This window comes from Astyanax mexicanus, chromosome 7, assembly GCF_023375975.1.
Source record: "Astyanax mexicanus isolate ESR-SI-001 chromosome 7, AstMex3_surface, whole genome shotgun sequence".
Classification (NCBI taxonomy): Eukaryota; Metazoa; Chordata; class Actinopteri; order Characiformes; family Acestrorhamphidae; genus Astyanax; species Astyanax mexicanus.
The window spans coordinates 31720190-31743457 of record NC_064414.1 but is presented as its reverse complement, the minus strand read 5'-3'; the positions used below and the strand labels follow the sequence as shown (position 1 = coordinate 31743457).

Below are 23268 nucleotides of genomic sequence, written 5' to 3'. Positions count from 1 at the left end.
AACATTTTAACCTCGCAATTATCCCTCACCACCTCACAAGCTGCATTTATGTCTGTCTGTCTGTCACGGGCCTTAGCAAAGGATATCATTTAGACACGACGACATGTCCACGCCCATCCACGCACCACCAACACACGAGCACACACGCACAGTACAAACATGTTCACACTTCTGCAGAAGACGTGTACTAAACACACACACACACACACACATAAACCTGGGATGTGTGCACCCACGCACACTGGAGTGTGTCCTCAGACCCAGCACTTTGACACTTGGGAGGTTAATCATATAATCTTGGGTAATTATAATAATAAGTCATCTCATTCAACGGTAATGGTAGTTCTGCAAGCTGCTGTTTAAGCTATAGTCTGCACTTGAGACCACTCAGTCAAGGCTCATCTAGCCCTGATCAAAAGGCCTGAGCTATGAGCCCATTGCTCCGGGAGCGCATTTACAAACCACACGCAGTCTGAGTGCGTGAAAAAACAAAAAAAAAACAGCCGCTTCCTTGAGCGCCTGTTATCAGATGCTCTGATTGATGCCTGCGAGTGATGCGCAATGCCAGTCTGAAAATAAATTAGTCATGATCACCTTCAAGAAAACTTTCATTAACATTGCTGCCATGAGTGTGAGTGTGTGTGTGTGTGTGTGTGTGTGTAAGTGCGGGTATGTATATGGGTGTATGTGTGCGTTTTAATAGCACCTAAGGAAAAATGCTACCTGAGCTTGATGTCAGACACACCCCCTAATTGGTGCCTGGCCCCCAATCCTCTCAGCCTCAGCAGGAGAGAAAGAGAGAGAGAGGAAGAGGTGCTGGATCCTCTGAGCCCGCCGGAATGTGATGTCGCAACACTCTGAGACACACAGTCACCAACACAAACACAGCACACAGATAAACACAGCCAGCCAGATACACACACACACGCACCGACAATATACCTGTTTACACACAAACAGCGAACACTGCCTGAGACAGACTGTTGGGCAAGAGTCAAGAGGGATCAGTCAGTAGCGGCATGAGGTAGTGAACGACTGACTCGAGCGCAAATATGCAGACAAATATGTGCTGAAAGTCATCACTTGTGTTGAGGAGAGGCGCACAAACTGTTCTCACAGACGATATTTTAAACATACCATGTTTCCTGTACAGTAAAAACACACTGCTTGTGTTCGTTCAGTACAACTGTGCAATCAGATCACCTGTTACACAACACTGTTCATGTTAAACATTGTTAAAGCTAAAAGTTTATTTAAGGAGACTTGTAACAGCTCAGATTTATTTAAGGAGACTTGTTACAGATCAGATTTATTTAAGGAGACTTGTTACAGCTCAGATTTATTTAAGGAGACTTGTTACAGATCAGATTTATTTAAGGAGGCTTGTTACAGCTCAGATTTATTTAAGGAGGCTTGTTACAGCTCAGATTTATTTAAGGAGGCTTGTTACAGCTCAGATTTATTTAAGGAGGCTTGTTACAGATCAGATTTATTTAAGGAGGCTTGTTACAGCTCAGATTTATTTAAGGAGGCTTGTTACAGATCAGATTTATTTAAGGAGGCTTGTTACAGATCAGATTTATTTAAGGAGGCTTGTTACAGATCAGATTTATATGAGGAGGCTTGTTACAGATCCGATTTATTTGAGGAGGCTTGTTACAGATCCGATTTATTTGAGGAGACTTGTTACAGATCCGATTTATTTGAGGAGGCTCGTTACAGATCAGATTTATTTAAGGAGGCTTGTTACAGATCAGATTTATATGAGGAGGCTTGTTACAGATCAGATTTATATGAGGAGGCTTGTTACAGATCAGATTTATTTAAGGAGGCTTGTTACAGCTCAGATTTATTTAAGGAGGCTTGTAAAAGCTCAGATTTATTTGAGGAGGCTTGTTACAGATCAGATTTATTTAAGGAGGCTTGTTACAGATCCAATTTATTTGAGGAGACTTGTTACAGATCCGATTTATTTGAGGAGACTCGTTACAGATCAGATTTATTTAAGGAGGCTTGTTACAGCTCAGATTTATTTAAGGAGGCTTGTTACAGCTCAGATTTATTTAAGGAGGCTTGTTACAGCTCAGATTTATTTAAGGAGGCTTGTAACAGCTCAGATTTATATGAGGAGGCTTGTTACAGCTCAGATTTATTTAAGGAGGCTTGTTACAGATCAGATTTATATGAGGAGGATTGTTACAGATCAGATTTATTTAAGGAGGATTCTTACAGCTCAGATTTATTTAAGGAGGCTTGTTACAGCTCAGATTTATTTAAGGAGGCTTGTTACGGATCAGATTTATTTAAGGAGGCTTGTTACAGCTCAGATTTATTTAAGGAGGCTTGTTACAGCTCAGATTTATTTAAGGAGGCTTGTTACAGCTCAGATTTATTTGAGGAGGCTTGTAACAGCTCAGATTTATTTAAGGAGGATTGTTACAGATCAGATTTATTTAAGGAGGCTTGTTACAGTTCTTTTTACAGCCCTTTTTGGTCTGAAGGCAATTGCTCTGACGGCGTTTGATTTAAGGGCATTTTGTCGGAGATGTTTTGATAAGGGCATTTGATCTGAGGGAATTTGCTTTAAGGGCATTTGGTCTGAGGGCATTTGATCTGAGGGCATTTGGTCTGAGGGCATTTTGATCTAAAGGCTTTTGGTCTGAGGGCCTTTTGATCTGAAGGTGTGTGGTCTGAGGGCATTTTGATCTAAAGGCGTTTGGTCTGAGGGCATTTTGATCTGAAGGCGTTTGGTCTGAGGGCATTTTGATCTGAAGGTGCTTGGTCTTAGGGCATTTTGATCTAAAGGCGTTTGGTCTGAGGGCGTTTTGATCTAAAGACCTTTGGTCTGAGGGCGTTTTGATCTAAAGACGTTTGGTCTTAGGGCATTTTGATCTAAAGGCGTTTGGTCTGAGGGCATTTTGATCTGAAGGTGTTTGGTCTGAGGGCATTTTGATCTGAAGGCGTTTGGTCTGAGGGCGTTTGTTCTGGTACTTTTGGTTTGAGGGCATTTTGATCTAAAGGCGTTTGTTCTGAGGGCGTTTGTTCTGAGGGTGTTTGTTCTGAGGGCGTTTGGTCTGTGGTCTGAGGGCATTTGGTTGGAGGGCTTTAGTCTTGGGGCGTTTTGAACTCTCAAGACGTTTGGTCAGATCTAGTACAAGCAGTTGCTGTTCTGTGTGAATACTGATGCTGAGGTTTGAGGATGTCCTAAAATGTAAACTGCTCAAGTGACTGAAAAGTAAGTCACATTAGTGATTAGTATCACCACAGTGAAACTGTATTCCACTCAGTGCAGCTCACACTGACAGCTCCCTGTTTTATGTAAAAGAATGGCCTACGCTTCGAATCCTGTGATGTTGAATTATGATGTTTTTTTTGTAAAAATGCTGTCCATAATTCATGACAAATGCATTGTTTATCACTTAACATAAAACTGTGCAGAAAGTGTTTGGGATTGTGCTTTAAGACAATTATGTTCTAAATGGTTAGTGAATATAATAAAATAAATGAATCAGACGCCTAAGAGCTATTCCCAACTGGAAATACTGGATAACATCATCAAAAACATAATGTAATTTCTGTCTCTTATGTAATTATAGTATAATCTAGGACTGGCATCTAGATATACTGTAAATACATTTAAGGCATGTAATTGTGTTTATGGTGGATTAATGATGTACAAACATGCAGAGTGAAAGTAGAAGAGGAGAAGTGATGCACTGGGACTGAGGCTGAGGAAGGAAATCTCATTTTCTTAAAAGAGAGGAATGCCACCTAGTGGCAGCTCAGTGGAAGACCATAAACAAATGATTTTTTTTATGTTTCACAATAATAATATAACCAATTGATCAGGTAAAGAATTGACCATAATGTTTATAATTAAAGGATAGTGTAGAAGGTATAGGAATTGACTGAGGCTGTTATCAAACAAAAGCTTTTTTGTATTTATAAAAAGTTCCTCAGCTTATAATAGCTGTCCTTCCCACAATAAACAGCCTTTGTTTTCCCTGGGGGAATACAATATGTGCTTTTAGCATGTGATTTTGAAGACCATCAGTGGTAATGGAGAAATAAATGCAGCTTCAGTTCCATTGAGAGCAAGACAGAAACAATTTTGGTGATGGGACATTGCGGTGAAAATCTCTCTGTCTTCATCAGGAACAGTTTAATGCCCCCCTGCCAACTCCATTTTCTCAGGGCGGCTGTCACGGTTTGGATGGACAAACATTCATATCTGAAAGAGCAATCAGCTTTTGATGGATAGACAGAGTTGCGCTGAAAGATAATGATATGGTGCTCAAGTGAGTCATCCTGCAAGAATGGAAATCCTAGAAAAAGAGCTCACTCTGTACACTTTAATCCATTTCTGAATCATTATCTGATCAACAGGAACCTTTCATAGATTAGGCAAACTTAATATAGTGTGCTGAGATCAATGACATCAAACGCAATTGTAAATCCTAAGCAAAAATAAGAGTATTTCCAATTTATTAACAAATATGTATTCATTACATCAGTACTCATCGTCTCATAATATTACTAAAGACCTTTACTTCAAATTCTTTGATCACTTCAGAGAACATGATAAATGTGTATACAAGATAATTTACTTTGATTTAATTCTCAATAAAGAATCAAAAATGCTTTGTATGCACCATATGCAATTGAAGTTATGAAAATACATGTTTATACTGTATATATATCTCTATGTATTTTTTTTTTTTTTCACATTTCTCAAAATATCAGGCCTATTACAGCCATTTATATTATCAGGGTGTAAAAAAAGTCTGTCCAAAACCTGTCAGAAACAATTATACTTACTGTAAGGACACCAGTTTGTACTCTTCGTTTACAGAAAAAGGTTCAATTATCGTTCGGACTCGACTCGAATTGTATACAAACTCTTCAAACACAGGCGTAAAAAAACGTCCTAAAACAGTTTCAGTCAGCTACATGTTCTTAACATCTGTTGCCTTTTCTAAAAAAAAAAAACAATATAGTAAAATGCAATAACTTCTAATCATTCCATACGTAGTTGTTTTGACACTGCTTTCAATCAGTGACTGTAGAAAAGATGGACGGTTCAACCTGTCTTAAAAGTGAAGCTACTGCACATCCTTCCCCATATGTTTGACTGATAAAACGGCATATTTTCCATCTCATTTTTTCATTTCTCATTTCCCTGTGTTTGTTTAACCTGTGCGTTTTATAATCGGCTGCACCTTATGTATAAATTCTACCAGTCAGGTTGTAAGTAGCAGTAAAGCCACTCTGCTTAAGTACAGCATTATAGAGGAGTTTTAGGTTACTTCTCCAGCACTGTATTAGCATTAGCCACCAACCGCGCTAAGCGCTAGCTTTTCTGCTGTTCAGAAGTGAGTATTATTGGACTGTAGCCTGCTGCTAAGCCTGGCTAGCACTGCTGAAGCATTGGCATTAGCTGCTTACTGCGCTTGAGTGCTCTTTCGCCGTTCAGAGGTGAGTATATCGCCTGTGCATTAAAACTGCTAGCTGACATCTCCCTGGCTTACCAGAACACTTTACCAGAGTTTATCAGTGTAGCTCTAGAGGTTCGCTGCTAATGCTGTTTCTCCCAGGAAATCTAAGCTTACTGTAAATAAATGAAAGCACTTTACTCACACAAATAAACAGTTTTCAGGAGAGAAATCTGTGTAGATTAACATCCAGCACTCGTTTACTCGTTTTTAGTAATTACATTTTTTTTTTTACTTATCTTAGCTTAGTTTTACAGGTCTTGCACCACCACTCAGCGTTGAGACCTGCTATTAGAAGGAATTAGAAGGAAAACATGGCGACATCCCTGTTCCTTACTAGTGTCACATAATTCGCCTTACAATCTGGTGTGCCTTATTTATGAAAATAAACCAGAAAATAGATGTTTATTGATAGTGTGCATTATAATCCAGTGCACCTGACAGTGCGAAAAATTGTAAAACATTATTCCTAAGCACCTTCCTATGACACCACAGAGTGAAGTGCAGTTATGCAGTTTTTTGGCAAGTCTGATCTTGGGAGATTTCAGTAAATGTGAACTGTTTAGTAGTTAGCCAGCCAACTAACATTAGTGTAGTAGTAATGTTACATAACTAACCGTATGATAGTATTTGTACTTTGTCATGGCCAGTGCTCTTGCCAGATTTATTATTATTATTCTTCATTTTATTCATGTATCCAGCAGCAGCTTAGGGGTTAAAATGGGTCGTAGTAGCTTTGGTTCAATTCTGCAATGAACAGAGCATAAATTAATTAATGCAGTATTGTAATTTGATGTAAATTAAATATCCGATTTGTATTTGTTACCTCAGGCTGTGCTATAAACTCCAAGAAAGAGGTCTGAGATGCTTAAATTTGAAAAAGGGGACAGATCTACTGTATGATTAGGCTCTGAAGTCTGGCTCTGCCTCTAATTTTTAGCTGCATTTTTGTTTATAGAATGGAAAAAAAAGGAACCACAGCGTCCATGTTTTGTACAGTCATAGCTTTCAACCAATGCCTCCCGTGAGAAGTTAACAGCCCTATCACCCACAACAATTAATTAATTGTCTTGACACCAAAATATCAAGTGTAATTCGATACAATCATTTCCTTTGTGGAGAAGAAACATCCAAAATTATCATCACAATTCTTGGTCAGCCTTGACGACTGGTGCATATAATTAGAAAAATCGTTTTTTTTTTTTTTTGCAATTTGAAATAAAAAAGATCAAAATAAAAACAAACAAACAAGAAAAAAAAAACAGAAAAGAACAATGAGATCACAACCAAAGAATAAAACAATATAAGACATTAGTGTCAGAGTTTTGTCATTGGTATATGAAGGTTGTTCCAGGGGCCCATCCACAGCTCCTCCTCATCTGACAGCGTGTGGTCACTCGGACACTCAAACGTCTCTTTGTTCTCATCTTTGTCCACGGATGACTCCAGTTCCTGCCCATAGTGCCCGTGGTCTTGGTCCAAATGGGCTTTAACAATGCTAGACTTCGGCCCTATTATGCTGGACCCTAAGGACCCGCTGCAGGACCTTGTGTTGAGATTGCAGTCGGCCACGGATGAAAGCGTGACGGTGGGTCCTATAGTTGGCCCGTTATCTGTTGTACTATTTAAAGGTAAGTGCTCTTCGTGTGTAACTCCTAGCTTTTCCAGTTTCTTAAACTGTTTGCAGAGTCGCCCCGGTGAGCCGAGTTTTAAGTTGTTAAGATACGGTGGCCGCCGGGTTCTGATGATGGTACCGTTCTGCGCCAGGTACACAGAGCCGTTGATGTTTGTGTGGCTGTTGATGTTGGGCAGGCGATTCTGCTGGATGTCTGGGCCACTGTCCTCTCCTGTGGTTGTCGACTCGCCCTCCCCTTCAACTACTAGTTTGATCCGCTTCTTTCTGCCAGCCTGAAAGAGAGAGAGAGAAAGAGAGAGAGAGGGGAGATACAGAAAGCAAGAGTATTACCAATCACAGGTCAAACTGCAGAGTTTAGCGTCATCAGCTAGTCAAAAACAGTACTGACTCTTAGAAAAGAGAATAGAAAATGTTCAGGGAGGAAGATAGAGATTGCCAGTATTTTGGTATACACAATACTGTACAAAATGAAATAAACAGTCAAGATAAAAAGACTTTTGCTTTTCAAAAGAGAACTTCTTACAATAAATTCACACAAGAAATGGACAGAGGAGTGTCAACACTGACTACATGCTCATGCAGTCGAGGCAGAAGTTCACCCGAAAGTACGTCAGAAGTTGAGGAAGAACTAAGATGCTGACAGAAGAAAGGAAATCACTGCACTTCAGAGAACACACAACTTCAATCCAGTCTTACTTCACATTCTGCATGTGCCCTTTCCTTCCTTTCTTAGAGAGCCGTGGAACTTCCTGATTCTGATTCTGCATCTGACGTTGCTCCAGCCCCTGAGGCAGAACCACTGCCAGATGTTAAGGCATCTTCATCCACCTCAGTGATCGGCGAGAGGCCTCCGAATGACTCGTCTTCTTCGGTCATGCTGCTTTCTGAAGCATAAGGAGTTCCTGCATGTGGACTTGACGCCCCTCCACTTCCAGAAGCTGAGCCACTTGACTTTTTCGACACTGATCCATCACTCATCTCACCTGAAGACTCTACACTCTCTTCTGTAGCCTCGTCTTCTTCTTCTTCCTCTTCTTCTTCCTCCTCCTCCTCTTCTTCTTCTTCCTCATCCTCTTCGGTTTCCTCCAGGCCTTCCTCGGTCTCCTCGTCTATGGTGTCCTGAGAAGAACGTGTCATGACAGATTTGCGAGAGCGATGGCTGCCCCCTGCCGATCGTGAGCTGGTTGAGCTTCTCTCGCTGCCAGTCATCGAGACGGCATCTGATCCGGCATCCTCTGAGCCGGACATTTCCTCAGATCCGCTTGCTGCTGAGCCCATCTCGCTGCTGGCCATACTTCCAGATCCCGACTTTTGTGAGGACCTCACAGAAGACTGAGCTGATGATGCTTGGGATCCCCCAGAGCCGCTTGCACTTCCTGAGGCACTTCCTGAGGCACTAGCACTGCTCCGCATGCTTGAAGACCTCTCTGAAGATCCCTGACTGGCTTCAGTACGCGATGACTTCATGGACGAGCGAGCAGAGGACGCTTCAGATCCGGATGCTGAAGCTCCAGACTCTTTGGATTCAGATCCTTCCTCTTCTTCCTCTTCTTCTTCCTCCTCCTCTTCTTCGTCAGATTCTTTTTCAGTGGCAGAAGTCCTTTCTGCACTCGATTCCTCTTCAGTTCCTGATTTTTCAGAACCAGATTCTTTCTCCGTTCCTGAAGCCTTCTCTGACTCCTCCTCTTCGTCCGAGCCAGACTCCTTCTCGGTCCCCGAAGCGGACACTGACTCTTTCTCAGTTCCAGACTTCTCAGACTCTGACTTTGATTTGCTTTCTTCATCAGATTCCTCTGGTTCTTCTGGCTCCGACTCGGAGTCGACTGTGCTTTCATTAGCATCGTCTCTGTCTAGATCAACTTTTAGATAATCTTTATCTTCACTGGATGCTGCAACACTGCTCCTCTCTGATTGTTCATCCTCCTCAGATCCTCTCGTCCTGCTCTCTGCTTCGGATCCGCTAGCTTCAGGCTCACTCACGCTGATGGAAACTTTGGATTTTCTATCTTCAGATTCGGCTGCCGATTCCTCCCTCTCGCTGGCTGATCGGCTGCTCTGAGACTTCCGAGTGATTTGCAGTTTTTTGCTTATATTGATTCGCTTCAGGACTTTGCCTAGTCGAGACCTAGCTGAGGATACTGAGCCAGTCGGGCTTATTCCCCCAGTCAGGCTCTCTTGACTGCCAATTCGGCGTGCAGATGTCAGCTTGGCGTAGTCTTTGTCCTTCTTGCTCTTCCCAAACATCATCGGGAAGATCCTGGCCTTCTTCCAAGGCGAGGTGCGAGCCTTGTCTGCTTTTTTCCCCGCAGCCAGCAGCTTACTGAGTTTCATGACCGATTTCAGCTTCTTCGCAGCCTTGGACTCCTCTGGTTCAGCCTCTGCTTCTGCTTCAATTTCATCAGGAGCTTCTGGCTCTGCTGGTTCAATCTCATCCTCAGGAGGGAAGTCTCTGAATCCCACACGTTTACCACGCCCACGCCCTCGCCCACCTCTCCCTCTGCCCCGACCCTGTTGTAAGACATTTTGCTTTAAACACTTTCCTCACTGTTACAGTAAGCAGAATTCATATGCGACCAAACTTGGAATAGCACAACATGTGTCCTTAGTTTTTAAGTCTATATTTTCAATGTAGTTTATATAGAGTTTCTAGTCCTTATTAAATAAGGACTAAATAATATAATATTAAATAAGGCTTTACCTAATTTGTCTAATTCACATGATAAAAAATCAGTCTCACCTCTTCTTTGATCTACCAGTAATCAAAAAGTGCAACATTACCTCTGGGCCATAGGGACTGTAGTAGTAGCCATCATCCTCCATGATAGCTTCTCCATATTCATCATACATGGGAGCTATCAACCTCCTGCGGCTCCCATATGGAGGATATCCATCGTACCTATAACACATAACAACAGAGGACAGTAAGAATAAATTAGAACTGACTAAAATAATTAAGTGCTTTTTGACTTTGGGCACTAGTCTCCATTGGTAACAGCTGTCCATGAGTTTTCTGTAGCAAGTTTAAAGATGATCATAGATGGAATGCTCAAATAAATGTGCAGAAATATAAGTTTTAGGTCAGGTTATCTTCCAGTGCATTTGCACTCGTTCTGCATATGTGAGGTCCCCCCAGGCAACAGACGGAGCCCAGTGATCCAGGGCTTAAAAGCTTAACTCCCATTAAAGACACTACTGCTCTCTAAATAGGCATGGATCTTGGCTAGTCAGGGTCACTGTGAAAGCTCGAGATTTATAGAACTATTATATCACGGAAATGCATCTTTCACTTTTATTCAAAAGCAATGATGCAGTATATTTTCGTTCACAGCACATGGTGTTTTTAGACATACCAGGATGTCTACAAGAATTCTTTAGTAAAATTTACTTTTCTACTACTTTACTTTACTTTCTACAAATGTTAATGCAAATTTAATAATTTTTGCACAAAACAATTTAAAGCAAAACAATTGTTATCATGTAGTAATAAAATGTGCTGTTTTGGATTGTTCAAAATGTCATGCAACAATACAATTTTTAATACATTTAGCTTCTAAAAGTTAACAGAATAATAATCTGTTTTAAAAGATTGAAGATATTGTAACTAATTAGAAGTTTGGGGTACTTTTGGTGTACGTTTTTGACGTAACATTTTGACATGGTAACATTTTTAATAAAATTTTAATAAATGTAAATACTTATGGTAAATACATAATTGTAGTTTTTTTGTGAAAAAAAATTTGTGACCAATGTACCATATTTTTCGGCACTCAAAATCCTTTAATTTGCGCCTTATAATTCGGTGCTCCTTATGTATGAATTTTACCGGTTCAGGTTCTAAAGAGCAATAAAGCTACTCCGCTTAAGTACAGCGTTATACAGGAGTTTTACCAAAGGTTCTCCAGTGCTGAGGTTGAGTGCAGCGGCATTACCATTAGCTACTAACTGCAGAGCTAGCTCTTTCGTGGTTCAGAGGCGAACCACTACAGTGGACTGTAGTGTGTGTGTTTGAAAACAGGTTACGTGGGACCTACCGCTAGCTGATAGTGCCCTAGCTTATCGGAACACTCAGGACGTCATTTACTAGCACTAACTGGGGTTGGATAGCACTACTAACTGGTGCTGGCTAAATGCTTGCTAACCACGGCTAGCGCTCACACTTGGACAGTATACATAATAAAGTGCTTTATTCACCCAAATAAACCGTTTTCAGGAGAGAAATCTGTGTAGAATAATATCCAGCACTTGTTTGACTTCAAAAGAAAAGTTTCTTTTTAAGAATGACAGTTTTGTTTAATCCGGTGTGCCTTATAGTGCCAAAAATACGGTATGTAAAGACATTCGAAAAATGGGCAACAGCAGTGAAGTAGGTTTTCAGTCGGAAGGTAACAAGGTAAAAGAACTACCCCAAATATTTGATGTAATCGCTCTGTTATAACTGAATTAGGAGGCATCATCAATAGAAAATACAAAGCTTAAAAACTAAGTTTTTTTTAAGAAACTAAGGATGCAAACTCGAACATATTGTGATCATCCCAGCTGTCAGACTGGAACTCCTTGAGAGCGCCTAAGATGATGGCTAAGATGAAACTGAACTTCACATGAAGCAGTGCTCTTTTGCGTGTGCATGTTTGTCACTTTACAAGTGTGAACTTTCCAGACCAATGTGGAATAAGGTCATATGAATAAGATACAATTAAAAAAATGAATAAAAACTCTGCATTTGGTGGAATAGGATTTGCTCACATGACCTGCTGTGTAAAGTCAGAAACAGAACACATTAGAAACACCTGTGTACAAGAGTAAGTGAAGTTAAAGTGTTTCGTCTGTAGTGTATCAGCTTCCAGCTGTGCCACTTTATTGCATGAATATAGCATAAATGACACTAATTATGTGGGGTAACAGAGGGAGCCAATAGGAGATTAGGTGCAGAGTGAAGTGCAGTGCAAGGCTCAGTCGATTCCTGGGTTTTGAAATAGCTGCTAGTGAGGGATGCTCAGATGCTAATGAATCCGTCTGGCTTAAACGGGGAAAGATGTGGGCCGCTGATGGTGCGTTAAGCCTTTCATCTCGTCAAAGAATCCACGTCTCCCCTGAGCGACTGACGCTAAACCTTAAACATGCAGTTCAGCGCACAACATTTGCTCAGCATCTGTTCTTATGGCGATGCTGCCCAGTTCCTTCCATTCACCATATGGGCTGGTAGAAGTGCAACAGCTAGCTGAATGCCCACTCATCTCCGTCTCCCACTCGGGCTCTCTGTCTGCCGCTTTTTTTTTTTTTTGCTGTGTTTGAACGTCACAAGATGCTCTTTTCTTGTGTTCTCAGAGCACTGTTCACAGCTTTCACATTGTAAGCCAAGTCAGTGCCTGTCTTTTTCTGTCTGTTTTCTCTCTCTCTCTGAGGGATGGATATCATCATGGGCTCAGGTGCCCTGTTCAAGCCTGTATAATTGAACAGATTTGGAGAGAGGGTCGAGAGTAAACAATAAGAATGAGGAATTACAGACAGACTGGAAGAAAAGATAGAAAAGAACTGAGAAAAGCATGAGCGTAATACATAAACTCTGCTTCACCAATTATCATTTCGGGATCTTTATACAGCCTAAGCACAGAATCTGCAGGATTTTAAACCTATAGGAACGGAGAACAAAGTGAAGTTCATTCATTAGTTAGTATTGAATGATCTTCTGCTTTTTAATGAGAAAAGAGATTCATTTACTAACTGCTGTTAGTTAGTGAGGCTGCGTCTCAATTGCATGCCACACAATACAATAAGGTATATATTATGTACTACAGTATATTTCTAATAGTGTGGGTTTGACAGTTTAGTAAACAAAATATAAATGTGCAATCAGGAAGTGATGACATATTGTTTGCAAACATACGTCAACGCAGTGTTTTTTATTTTTTATTTATTTATAGTAATTTATTTATGTCCCTCCATTTTTCCCTCTATTTTTTGCACTATAAGGCGCACTGAAAATCATTTAATGTTTCCAAAAATCGGCACCTTATGTATGAGGTTGTAAGGAGCAGTAAACCCACTCTGCTGCACTATAAGAGTGAGTCTTCAGTCAAGTTGCAGCAGCATTAGCCGCTAACCGCAGCGCTAGCTCTTTTGCCATTCAGAGGTGAGTATCTCAGATTGTACTCTGTGAGACCAACTGCTAGCTGATAGTGCCCTGGGTTACCTAAACACTGAGGGTTCCTCAGTCTAGTGCTGTTTGGAGGCAGTTAGCACTGAAGATTAGTGGCTAATGCTAATACAAGTGCTGAAGAAACTTCACTGAAAACTCACCCTTAGACAAAATATTGAAAAAATCTAAGCTTACTGTAAATAAACAGAAGCGCTTTACTCACCCAAATAAACAGTTTTTAGGAGAGGAACCTGTGTAGATTTACACCCAGTGCTTGTTTGACTATGAAAGATTATTTTTTTTTTAAGAATTACAGTTTTGTTTATTAAGGTGCTTCCCCCAGCTTTCCTATTATAAGGGATATATGGCGACACCCTTGCTCACTTCAATGTAGACAACCTTACTAGTGTCCCTTGTAATCCGCTTTATAATCCAGTGCGCCTTATAGTCTGAAAAATGTAATTATTTTATTAAAAATATAATTTGAATAATGTATTAAATTTTGTATGTTTGTATATATGGCTGACACTGCAGTAAACAAAAAAAAAGTTCTCCACCTGTCATTGTGGCTTCATCTTCATCATTGTTCACAATTTTATTCTAACATCATCGTTCCAGAAGTAAGCAGCTCTTTTCTTTCTCTTTTGAATTGCGCTGTGGTTGAGTATACATCATTGATACTTAAGTATAGTCAACTGTGAGACATTTTCTATACAAAAAGTAAAAAGGGTGCGTCTCAATTTATGTGAGATTGCAGCATTATGTGAGATAAAAAATACGACCTCTAGCAAAGGGGCAACACATACAATACGCATACAGCCATGGACTAAATGCCCTCAGGCCAAACGGCCACAGAACAAACATCCACAAGCCAACTTTCAGTAGAAGTGCCACATTGTCCCAATTTCTTTTACGAAATTTCAAAACGTGAAAAGATGTGCATGGACTGAAGTGTTCAGCTTTCACGAATGGTGGCCAACCTTCAATTGTGACTTATAACAAGCATACAGGTCACAAAGCATTCCAGGGAAGGGACTCCCATTACAAACCATAATATCTTTCCCTCATGGTGGCAGAGCAGATATCAACAACTGTGTGAAGCTGTATGTAATTAGTTGGCAGGGCTGTCACTACCATAGCTGCACTCTGCCCCCCTTGGCTTTGCAGCAGCTGGTAATGCAGAAAGCACTGCTCAAGAGGCTATACTTGCTTAATGCACAGCAAGGCGAACCAGAATTACAAATTAATGGTCTACACTCCCATATGTAGCCTAGAATTAATTTGTACTGTCCCTGCACTAAAGCCACATATCTACTGACTGACTTTAATGATCACACAGATGCACAAAATTCCTCAGAGAGCTTCTGAAGAATGAGAATCATCCAGAAATGTCACTCTTCTACATCACAATTAAGGTTCTTAATAAAGGTCATTAAGAAACCTCCTAAAAGTCATCAAATTCTTGTGGCATACTGGTCAGTATAGGTCGCCATAAGCACGCACACGGTAAAAAAAAAAAAAAAACACTATTAGAACTTACCCTTGATCATAACTGTAGTAGTCTTGTGCATAGTAGTCTTGCCCAGGGTCAATACCCGACTCCATAGAGAGAGCCTAAAGAAGAAACCAAAGCAAACATTAATCCCAAGATTCAACTGTGAGTGAAAGAAATGCCTTAATGGGAGTTAAAAATAAACATGATACAAAATGGTACTAATATTCAAAAGTTTGGAATCAGGGTTTTACATAGTATAAATCAATTCTGCAGCAGATATATCGCATAGATCTAAGCAGACAAATCTTATAAATAAAATAAATGTATGTATCTGTCCAGAATGATCAATATAGCTGTAAGTGATATTAAAATTAGAACTGTGAAGGCTGCAAAACATCTAACATAGGGCTGGAAAATAATTCAATATCTATATATTTGTTTAAACATACAGCTCTGGAAAAAAAAGAGACCACTTAAAAACTATGAGTTTCTTTGATTTTATCAAACTGAAAACATCTAGAATATAATCAAGAGGAAGATGGATGATCACAAGCCATCAAACCAAACTAAACTGCTTGAATTTGTGCACCAGGAGTGGCATAAAGTTATCCAAAAGCAATGTGTAAGACTGGTGGAGGAGAACATGCAAAGATGCATGAATACTGCGATTAAAAACCAGGTTTATACCACCAAATATTTATTTCTGAACTCTTAAAACTAAATGATCTAAATGACTAATTTTATTTTTATATTTTTATATAGAAATGTTTTCTTTAGTTTATAGAATAAAACAACAATGTTTATTTTACTCAAACATATACCTATAAATAGCAAAATCAGAGGAACTGATTCAGAAACTGAAGTGGTCTCTTGTTTTTTTTTTTTTTTTACAGAGCTGTATATGTTTAAATAATGTTGAAATTATGGTGATATGATTAAAACATTTATGATATTTCATTGTATAATAGTTACATCATCTCTTACTGCCTGACTCCTTATTTCACTTATTTAGAGTAATTGCTAAATGAATTTTTTGGAAGTTTGTAGAAGTCTATTTTTATATTGTTTATATTGATATCAGAATTATATCATATCGACCCAATTTAAGAAATATGGTGATATACATTTCATGACATAAAATAACTGTAATGTACTTCTAAACGAAATTATACAAAATATTATTACAGAGCTAATGTATGGTGTTTTTTGCAGTAAATGTTACTATTAAATAAAAATGATTAACAAATGATTCCAAACTTTTGGACAGCATTGGATGTTAAATATAATGATTACTTGTATGCGGTGAGTCTGTCAATAAAACAGAGCCTTTCTGAAATGTAGTTCTGACATGGACATGCTGTCAGCTAGCTTATAACCTTATAATCTGTTATAGAATATGAGAATGTGAGATGGAGGCTACAGCTCGCATGCAGTAAGAGGAAAATGGAGACTCTACCTCAGGCCTGAGCAAAGACGGCCTCAGCAGCTGCTGTTGCAAGCAGCGAAACACGGGGAGGCAGAGGAGGGATAGATAAAGAGAAAAAGAGGGATAAAGGGAGGGGCGAAGGAAAAAGAATGACAAGATCAAGAGAGGACGTGAGAAGACGGAAGACGACTGTAAACGTGGGAAGAACATCAGGAGAGACGAGACTAGGGGGGAGGAGCTTATGGATTAACCCTTAGAAGTCTTAGAAGTCTGGAGTAGACTGTCAGACGCTACCGTCATATTAATGTACGGATTTAATGTAAATACTGTAAACTTATAAACTTAAAATGAACAAACTAATGATAGAGTTTAAAGTCTAAGCTATGACTTTATCCTATATACTTTGTTGTTTGTATGTCAACAACATTACACACATTACATGGATTACATGGATGGCATTGTGGATAACACAGCTCGCCTCTATGCATTGAAGCTAAACTAAACTAAAAGAGTATTTAAGAAATCTGATTAAATCATCAAAACATGCTGCATTAGTTTTAAACACTGTGTGATAAAGATTTAAGCAAATTTATAGCACCTCGTCTTTTCTCCACAATCAGCAGAATTTTAAATACAGATGTTACACAGTAATAATAATTAATATCAAATCACAGCATGACTTCTAAGGGTTAAGATTGAATGTGAAATGCGGAACAGAAAAGGGGAGGGATAACCAAAGCAGGTTAAAGATTAAAATAAGGTGGCACAGTGGGATAGAGGGGAAAGCAAGTCAGGGAAAAGCTCCTGCAGGGAAATGAAGAACAGCACAGTGGAGCGGAGAATCTACTCGCTTAATAAGTTGACATTAGAAAAGCATAAATGTTAAAGTTGAATGAGGAGGAAAGGTCAAGTCTGGCACAAGTATGCAGAGTATAAGAGCTGACTCAAGCACTGACATAATGTCTTCACATACATCCCTTCCCTTTACCTATCTCGGGGAAATAACGTAAAAGCACGGAAGCCGTCACTCGGCAGAGATTAGATGAGATTGAGATTGAAGATTGAAGACTTTTCAATAAAAACGGCGTCCTCACATCTCTACCAGAGTGTAAAAATGGAGGTAATGGGAGTCTTCGCTATCTCTCCCTCCATCTCATTGAGATTCCACTCTAATTCTCCCTCAGGCACTATTGGCAGATTAGAGTGATGAGGAACAAGGAGCTTTCCTACCTTACATGAATAAATATGAGCAGCCCCCAAATAAATAAAGCATTTCACACCAGTTAACAAGTAGAAGAAGGACCTACCTCTCTGCCGTATCCACGCCTGGCGTGCGACGGGAGAGAAAAACAAAAAAAAACAAACAAACAAACAAACATCATTAAAAAAAAGGCAGTCCATATTGTGTTGTTCAGTCAAATGATGCCGCTGTTGTTTCTATTACTCACCGTGCTCCTACAGTATGTGCTTATTCAGCCATACAGGCTTTTTTTTATTCTCTGACTATTTGGATTCTCACTATTCACCATTATCAGAGTGTCACGGAAGGAAGAGACTATGGAAATAGAGTTGGAGAAGTGATATTGAAGTCATTTACACAGAGAATGCACCTGGAGTGGGCGCGCACGAGGTGCTGACACAAGCAGTTTACCAACAAGCAACACCTTGGGGTCCGTTTATCTCCCCTTGTACTGAATAACTTGGATACACATACACACACACACACACACACACACAAAGAAACAGCTACAAGTGTGCACACATAGACACACACACTTAAAGTTGTTTTTTGCGATGTTAGGACACAAAGTCATGTCATATTGCGCCTTAAAAAAACCCCACTTATTTCCAAAATGCTCATTTTAAAACTTTTAGGAGACATAATTTTGTAGCATTTTTTCAATTGGACCATTCAACATAAAACTATGACACAACGTTATACGCCTGTATATTTTCCTTAAAGCTTATTCATGCTAAAAATCAGGAAACTTACAGATATGGACTAAATCACATAATGGAAATCATATAATTGAGGCAGTTTAGCTAAAAGGTCAAGTAAAACCTGACTACTGTCATATAATACACTTATTCAAACCAACGTTTGGTGTTGTAACATAAATGTAAGTGTCATAAATGATCTTGGAGTTGGAGTGAGGTCTGAAAGTGGGTGCCAAATGGATGGGACATTCCATTTGTGAAGTTGTGAAGATATTTAACATTCCTGGATCAACAGTGCAGTGGAAAGGAAGGATTGTGACTAGGGCTGGGTATCGGAATTTGATAGCAAAAACGCACTGACTGAAATGTCTCTGTGCTACTGTGATCCACAATCAACGGTTTTAAAAATACCCCAAACGAACAAACAAACAAACAAACAAACAAAAAATGCTTACTGATCTACGATCAACTGTCAATTTATTTTTTTAAATACTTAAAAAACACAAAAATGCAAAGAGCATGAGCTGCAAGTCTGGCTCAACTATGAAACATTCAACCACACTTGATTTTTCCTTCGAAATGTCCACACACCGTTGCTGTGCTGAAGTCTCTCAGGCCCTCTCACTCTCTCTCTCTCTCTTTTTGCCAATCTAATGCTGATTATTTTATTTAAATTTAAATACCCATTATTGATGCTTAATATATGCACCGATTAAAATTTGCACTGGTGATTTTAATGTTTTTGTTTCAAGTAAATAAAAAAATGGTTTGCATTAATATATTGAGTTTTAAGAAATAGGTATCGACAAAAAGTTTATTTTGCGTGTTGGTATCAAATTCAAAGTATCGTATTGGTATCAGTATATAACTTTTTAAGCGAAACCAAGCCATAATCGTGAATGGAGGTGTCTGGCTAAAATTGTTTGTGCAAACATCTCAGATATTACATCCACATTCAGTTCAGGAGGTCCTATTCGCACAGGATATGTGACTGTTCTTTAGCTTCCAAGAGAAAACATGGAACATGCTAAACATCACTGGACATGATACTTCTTTCCTCATGACTTTTGGAAAGTCAGTGTATATTTTACTCTGCTTTTTTTATGTTGTTCCAATGCAAACAAAAATAACCACAGATATAAAGATAAACACATTTGAAAAGGGAATTTCAAAGTGCATTTTCTGAAATAAGTGAAAAGATGCAAATATTTTAGACCATGACTTTATATTCCTTAATTTATAATGATGTGACAATAATATGGAAGTCTTCACTATATAATAAAGCACATATTGTGTATGAAAGGCAGTAGGTCGTGGAATAGAGTAGAGTTTAAGTTCTGCCTCAGCCAGAACTCAAACAGACTGATAGCTGTGAAAACCTGGATGTGGTAAGAATACATAAAATACAGCAGTGAAGAACTTACTGTACTGTACTATACTTTGATACAGTCTTTAAAGTTATTAATTCCTTTAGTTGTACTTTCACTCAACTTTAACTTTAAAAAGAAGAGGCTACAAATGTTTTAATGCTAAAAAAATCCCTACCTAGGGTTTTATGTTGTAGCAGGGCTGGAAATAAAGATGTCCTTTTAGTCCTACATGCAGAATCTGCTGATGCTGTCAGATCTTTTTTGCTTACTCTAAAATCACGATGACTAGCCTGAATAAATTGGGTCCTTTGTCTTCAGTTTGTCCCCAGGCACGTCGTTATCCTCTAGTGTTTTGGCTGTGATTGCATGCAACCAATGCAGTACACATATTCGCCTAAATGTGCTGTGTCTCTTGTGTTTGCTTGTGTGATCCAGCATTACAGAGGCTAAAAACAAGAAAGAAAACATTCTAAAGTCCTCATATTCCCTTTTTTTTTCTTAAATCCCCTCTCATGCCACAATAAAAGTAGCCGTCTTGATTCAAAAGAGGGAAAACAATGTAATTTGGTTGGTATAATAAGAAGCATATAAGAGTTTCGAAAGTTGTTAGCCACTGGAACGATGCAAAATGGAATGGCAATTCTGGTTTCACTGTTTTTGTGATGTGTTAAAGCCAACGCACTTGGCCATTACGTTACACCAACAAGCCATTACGTTAAAATCACCTGCCTAGTATTGCGTTGATGACCCTTGAGCCACAAAAACAGCTCTGACTATGAATCCAGTTCACCAGATCTTCTTTTCGGAACACGTCTGGTAGGTACTGACCACCCAAGACCCGCCTGATGTTTTGGAGATATTCTGAGCCACTCTTCTAGACATTACAAATTTGGGTTCACTCATTGTCCTGGAATCCAACCAGTGTTGGGCACGTTACTTTGAAAAAGTAATTAGTTATAGTTACTAGTTACTTCTCCAAAAAAGTAACTGAGTTACTAACGGAGTTACTTCACAATAAAAGTAACTAGTTACCAGTAAAAGTAACTATTGCGTTACTTCGTCCTGTAAAAAAAAAAATTAACAAAAGAAAATAAATGATGTAATTACTATTATTATTAGAAAAATAAGAAACGAAAATAAACCCAAAATGTTGACAAAAATATAATCTAACGAATTTTAAAAAATAAGAAACGAAAAAACTCCACACGACCAAAGAAAATTACTAAGACTTGTAATACTGAAAAAAAACGGAAAAACCAAATAGGCTCTGGGGATAAAAATTAAACAAACCAAACCACACTCAAAAGAAAAAAATTATATATAAACAAAACAAAAGAATGGACAAAAACATTAAAAAAACTTATTTAAATCCATTAAAAAACTAATTTATAACAATCACAGACTTTCTGCGCAGAATAATAAAAGTTTTGGTTAGTTTCAGTTTCAAGTCATGAAAACAGCTCACCAAAACCTCAACCTATCCTTTATATTTGACAATATTTGATTAACTTACAGGTCCTTACTTATTTTTATTTAACTGAACTGAGTTGGATATTATTTATAGCCTCGCGCTGAATTCAGCTCCGCGCTGCGAAAGAGAGAGAGAGAGAGAGAGAGAGAGAGAGGCGCAGCGCATTTTGCCTGATTTCTCTTTATTAATTAACGTTACATTTGTTGGCTTTCGTAAGTTTAATAACATTAATTTTACTACACTTGTCAGACCTTATTTATTAAAACTTTTTTTAGAAGACAGAGGTTATTCTGCGCGCAATGCCGCGCGCGCTGCGCCAAGCACCACTTTGCGTGCCTGACATTTCAGAGCGCTGGACGAGATTTTAATTAATGAATTAATATATTTAATATTTTAATAAATTTGCCCTTGTGATAAGAAACGAATGCTAACATATAGCTTTATATTTCTGTGTATTTCAAATGTTTTAAGTTGTATATAATTGACGGACAGCACCAGACGCCGACAGTGTGCTTTATTTTTCAGATATAAAAGTGAAATTCAGTTAAATAATAGCATAGTTAAATAAAATAAATTTATATTTAGTCAAAGTTCTTTTCTCTTTTAATTTTCCATTTCAAAAACTCCAGCATTTGAGTGAGAATAAGCATCTGTTGAAATTCTTAAACAGCAGAATGCCTATATTAAGTTACTTATTTAGTCTGTGTACTAAACATAAATATAAATCCTTATAACTGACAGAAATAAATAAAACTAATAATAATTTATAGTTACTGTGCAGATTTTGAAGTATATTTTATTTTTATAGTTGATTGCTGAAGGCTCTGGGTGAGGTTTATTTTTATGTGGTAAAGAAGTATGGTGTATCTTGGAGCGCAGGGCGCAGGGTGATCAATCGCGCAAAGCTTTTTTCCGCCGCCAAGATAGAAACAGCCAGAAATTTACCTCAACACACATCATTTCCAGACCACCACGCCCATCAATGTTAATATATTAAAAGAATCCAACGCTATTTTAAGGAGGTGTGCAAGGCCTAAAAATAGACTGTTGACGGGGTGTACGATGGCAACGCGCCAAGCTACACGCCTTGCGCGGGGTGTATGATAGGGCCCTTTGTCTGTATGCGCGAAGTTAAAAAATCATTCAGCTGCTAAAGTAACGTGCAGTAACGGAGTGTCGAAAATGGTAACGGCGTTATAGTTACAGTCAGAGTAATTAGTTAGATTACTCGTTACTGAAAAAAGTAACGGCGTTAGTAACGCCGTTTATTGTAACGCCGTTACTCCCAACACTGAATCCAACACATCAATTTCTTAAACTGACATTTTTATATATTTTATTTCAATTTCTTTCCTATTTTCTCCCCAATTTACATGGCCAATTACCCAACTAGTGATGCCCCAACACACCAGGAGGGCGAAGACTAACACATGCTTCCTCCGATACATGTAAAGTCAACCACCGCTTCTTTTCGAGCTGCTGCTGATGCAGCATTGCCGAGCAGCCAGCGCGCTCGGAGGAAAGTGCAGTGACTCGGTTCCGGTACATCAGCTCACAGACGCCCTGTGCTGTGGACATCACCCTAGGGCCAATTTTGCTCCCTCTGAGCGGCAGCAGCTTGTTGGCAAAGCTGCATGAGCTGGGATTCGAAGCTGCGACGTCCCGCTCATAGTGGCCCCCGAACTGACATTTTAACTTGCTGCCAAAAATGAGTATCCCACTTCTTTTCAGGAGTCACTGTTACAAGATAATCCATATTATTTACTTTACTTCATGTCAGTGGTTTTATTCTTAAGGTAGAGACATGGGCGTGGTAGTGGGGGGAAAAGTGGACCTGACTACCCAGGGCCCAAGTAGGGAGAGGGGCCCATAAAAATCCTGATTTATTCATTTATTTTTAGTGGTATTTTTATTATTGAATTGGGCCCTCTAATTAACTATTTATTAATTAATCTATCAAAAATTATTGATAACATCTACTGAGAGAATTAACTTTAGTTACAGTCCTCTCAACATATGGGACATTCTGGGAGCCCCCTTCTGGAGGCGCAAGATGGTTTGGTCCGCCCGACAGCGACCCGGCTACAGGTGTACCGTCAGTGAGCCCAGATTAAATGACCTGGGGGGGTTAGAGACTTCATGCTGCCCCTAAAACAGAAATCAGGTTATCAGAAGAAGAAAGAAAGAAGGCAGAGTGAGGGGAGGCAGCTGTTGACGGCTTTCTTTCCCAAAGGTGAACAGAGTTTGCTTGTTATGCTAAGTGTAATTAAAGTTAATGTAGTCCTCTCCACACAGCTGCTGCTG

The 23268-nt window shown here is 39.1% G+C and overlaps 1 protein-coding gene across 1 annotated transcript in view; it reads right to left on the bottom strand.

Moving 5' to 3' along the window:
• Positions 1 to 4410: 4410 nt before the first annotated feature.
• The window catches only part of pcdh15a (protocadherin-related 15a), a 512848-nt gene continuing 493990 nt past the window's right edge, over positions 4411 to 23268 (bottom strand). The window contains exons 34-38 of the mRNA XM_049481100.1: positions 17494 to 17511; positions 16216 to 16255; positions 14805 to 14878; positions 9907 to 10024; positions 4411 to 7400 (exon numbers count right to left, since the gene is read on the bottom strand). Coding sequence (XP_049337057.1) covers positions 6810 to 7400; positions 9907 to 10024; positions 14805 to 14878; positions 16216 to 16255; positions 17494 to 17511 — 841 coding nt within the window. The 3' untranslated portion in view covers positions 4411 to 6809. The remainder of the gene's footprint in view (positions 7401 to 9906; positions 10025 to 14804; positions 14879 to 16215; positions 16256 to 17493; positions 17512 to 23268) is intronic.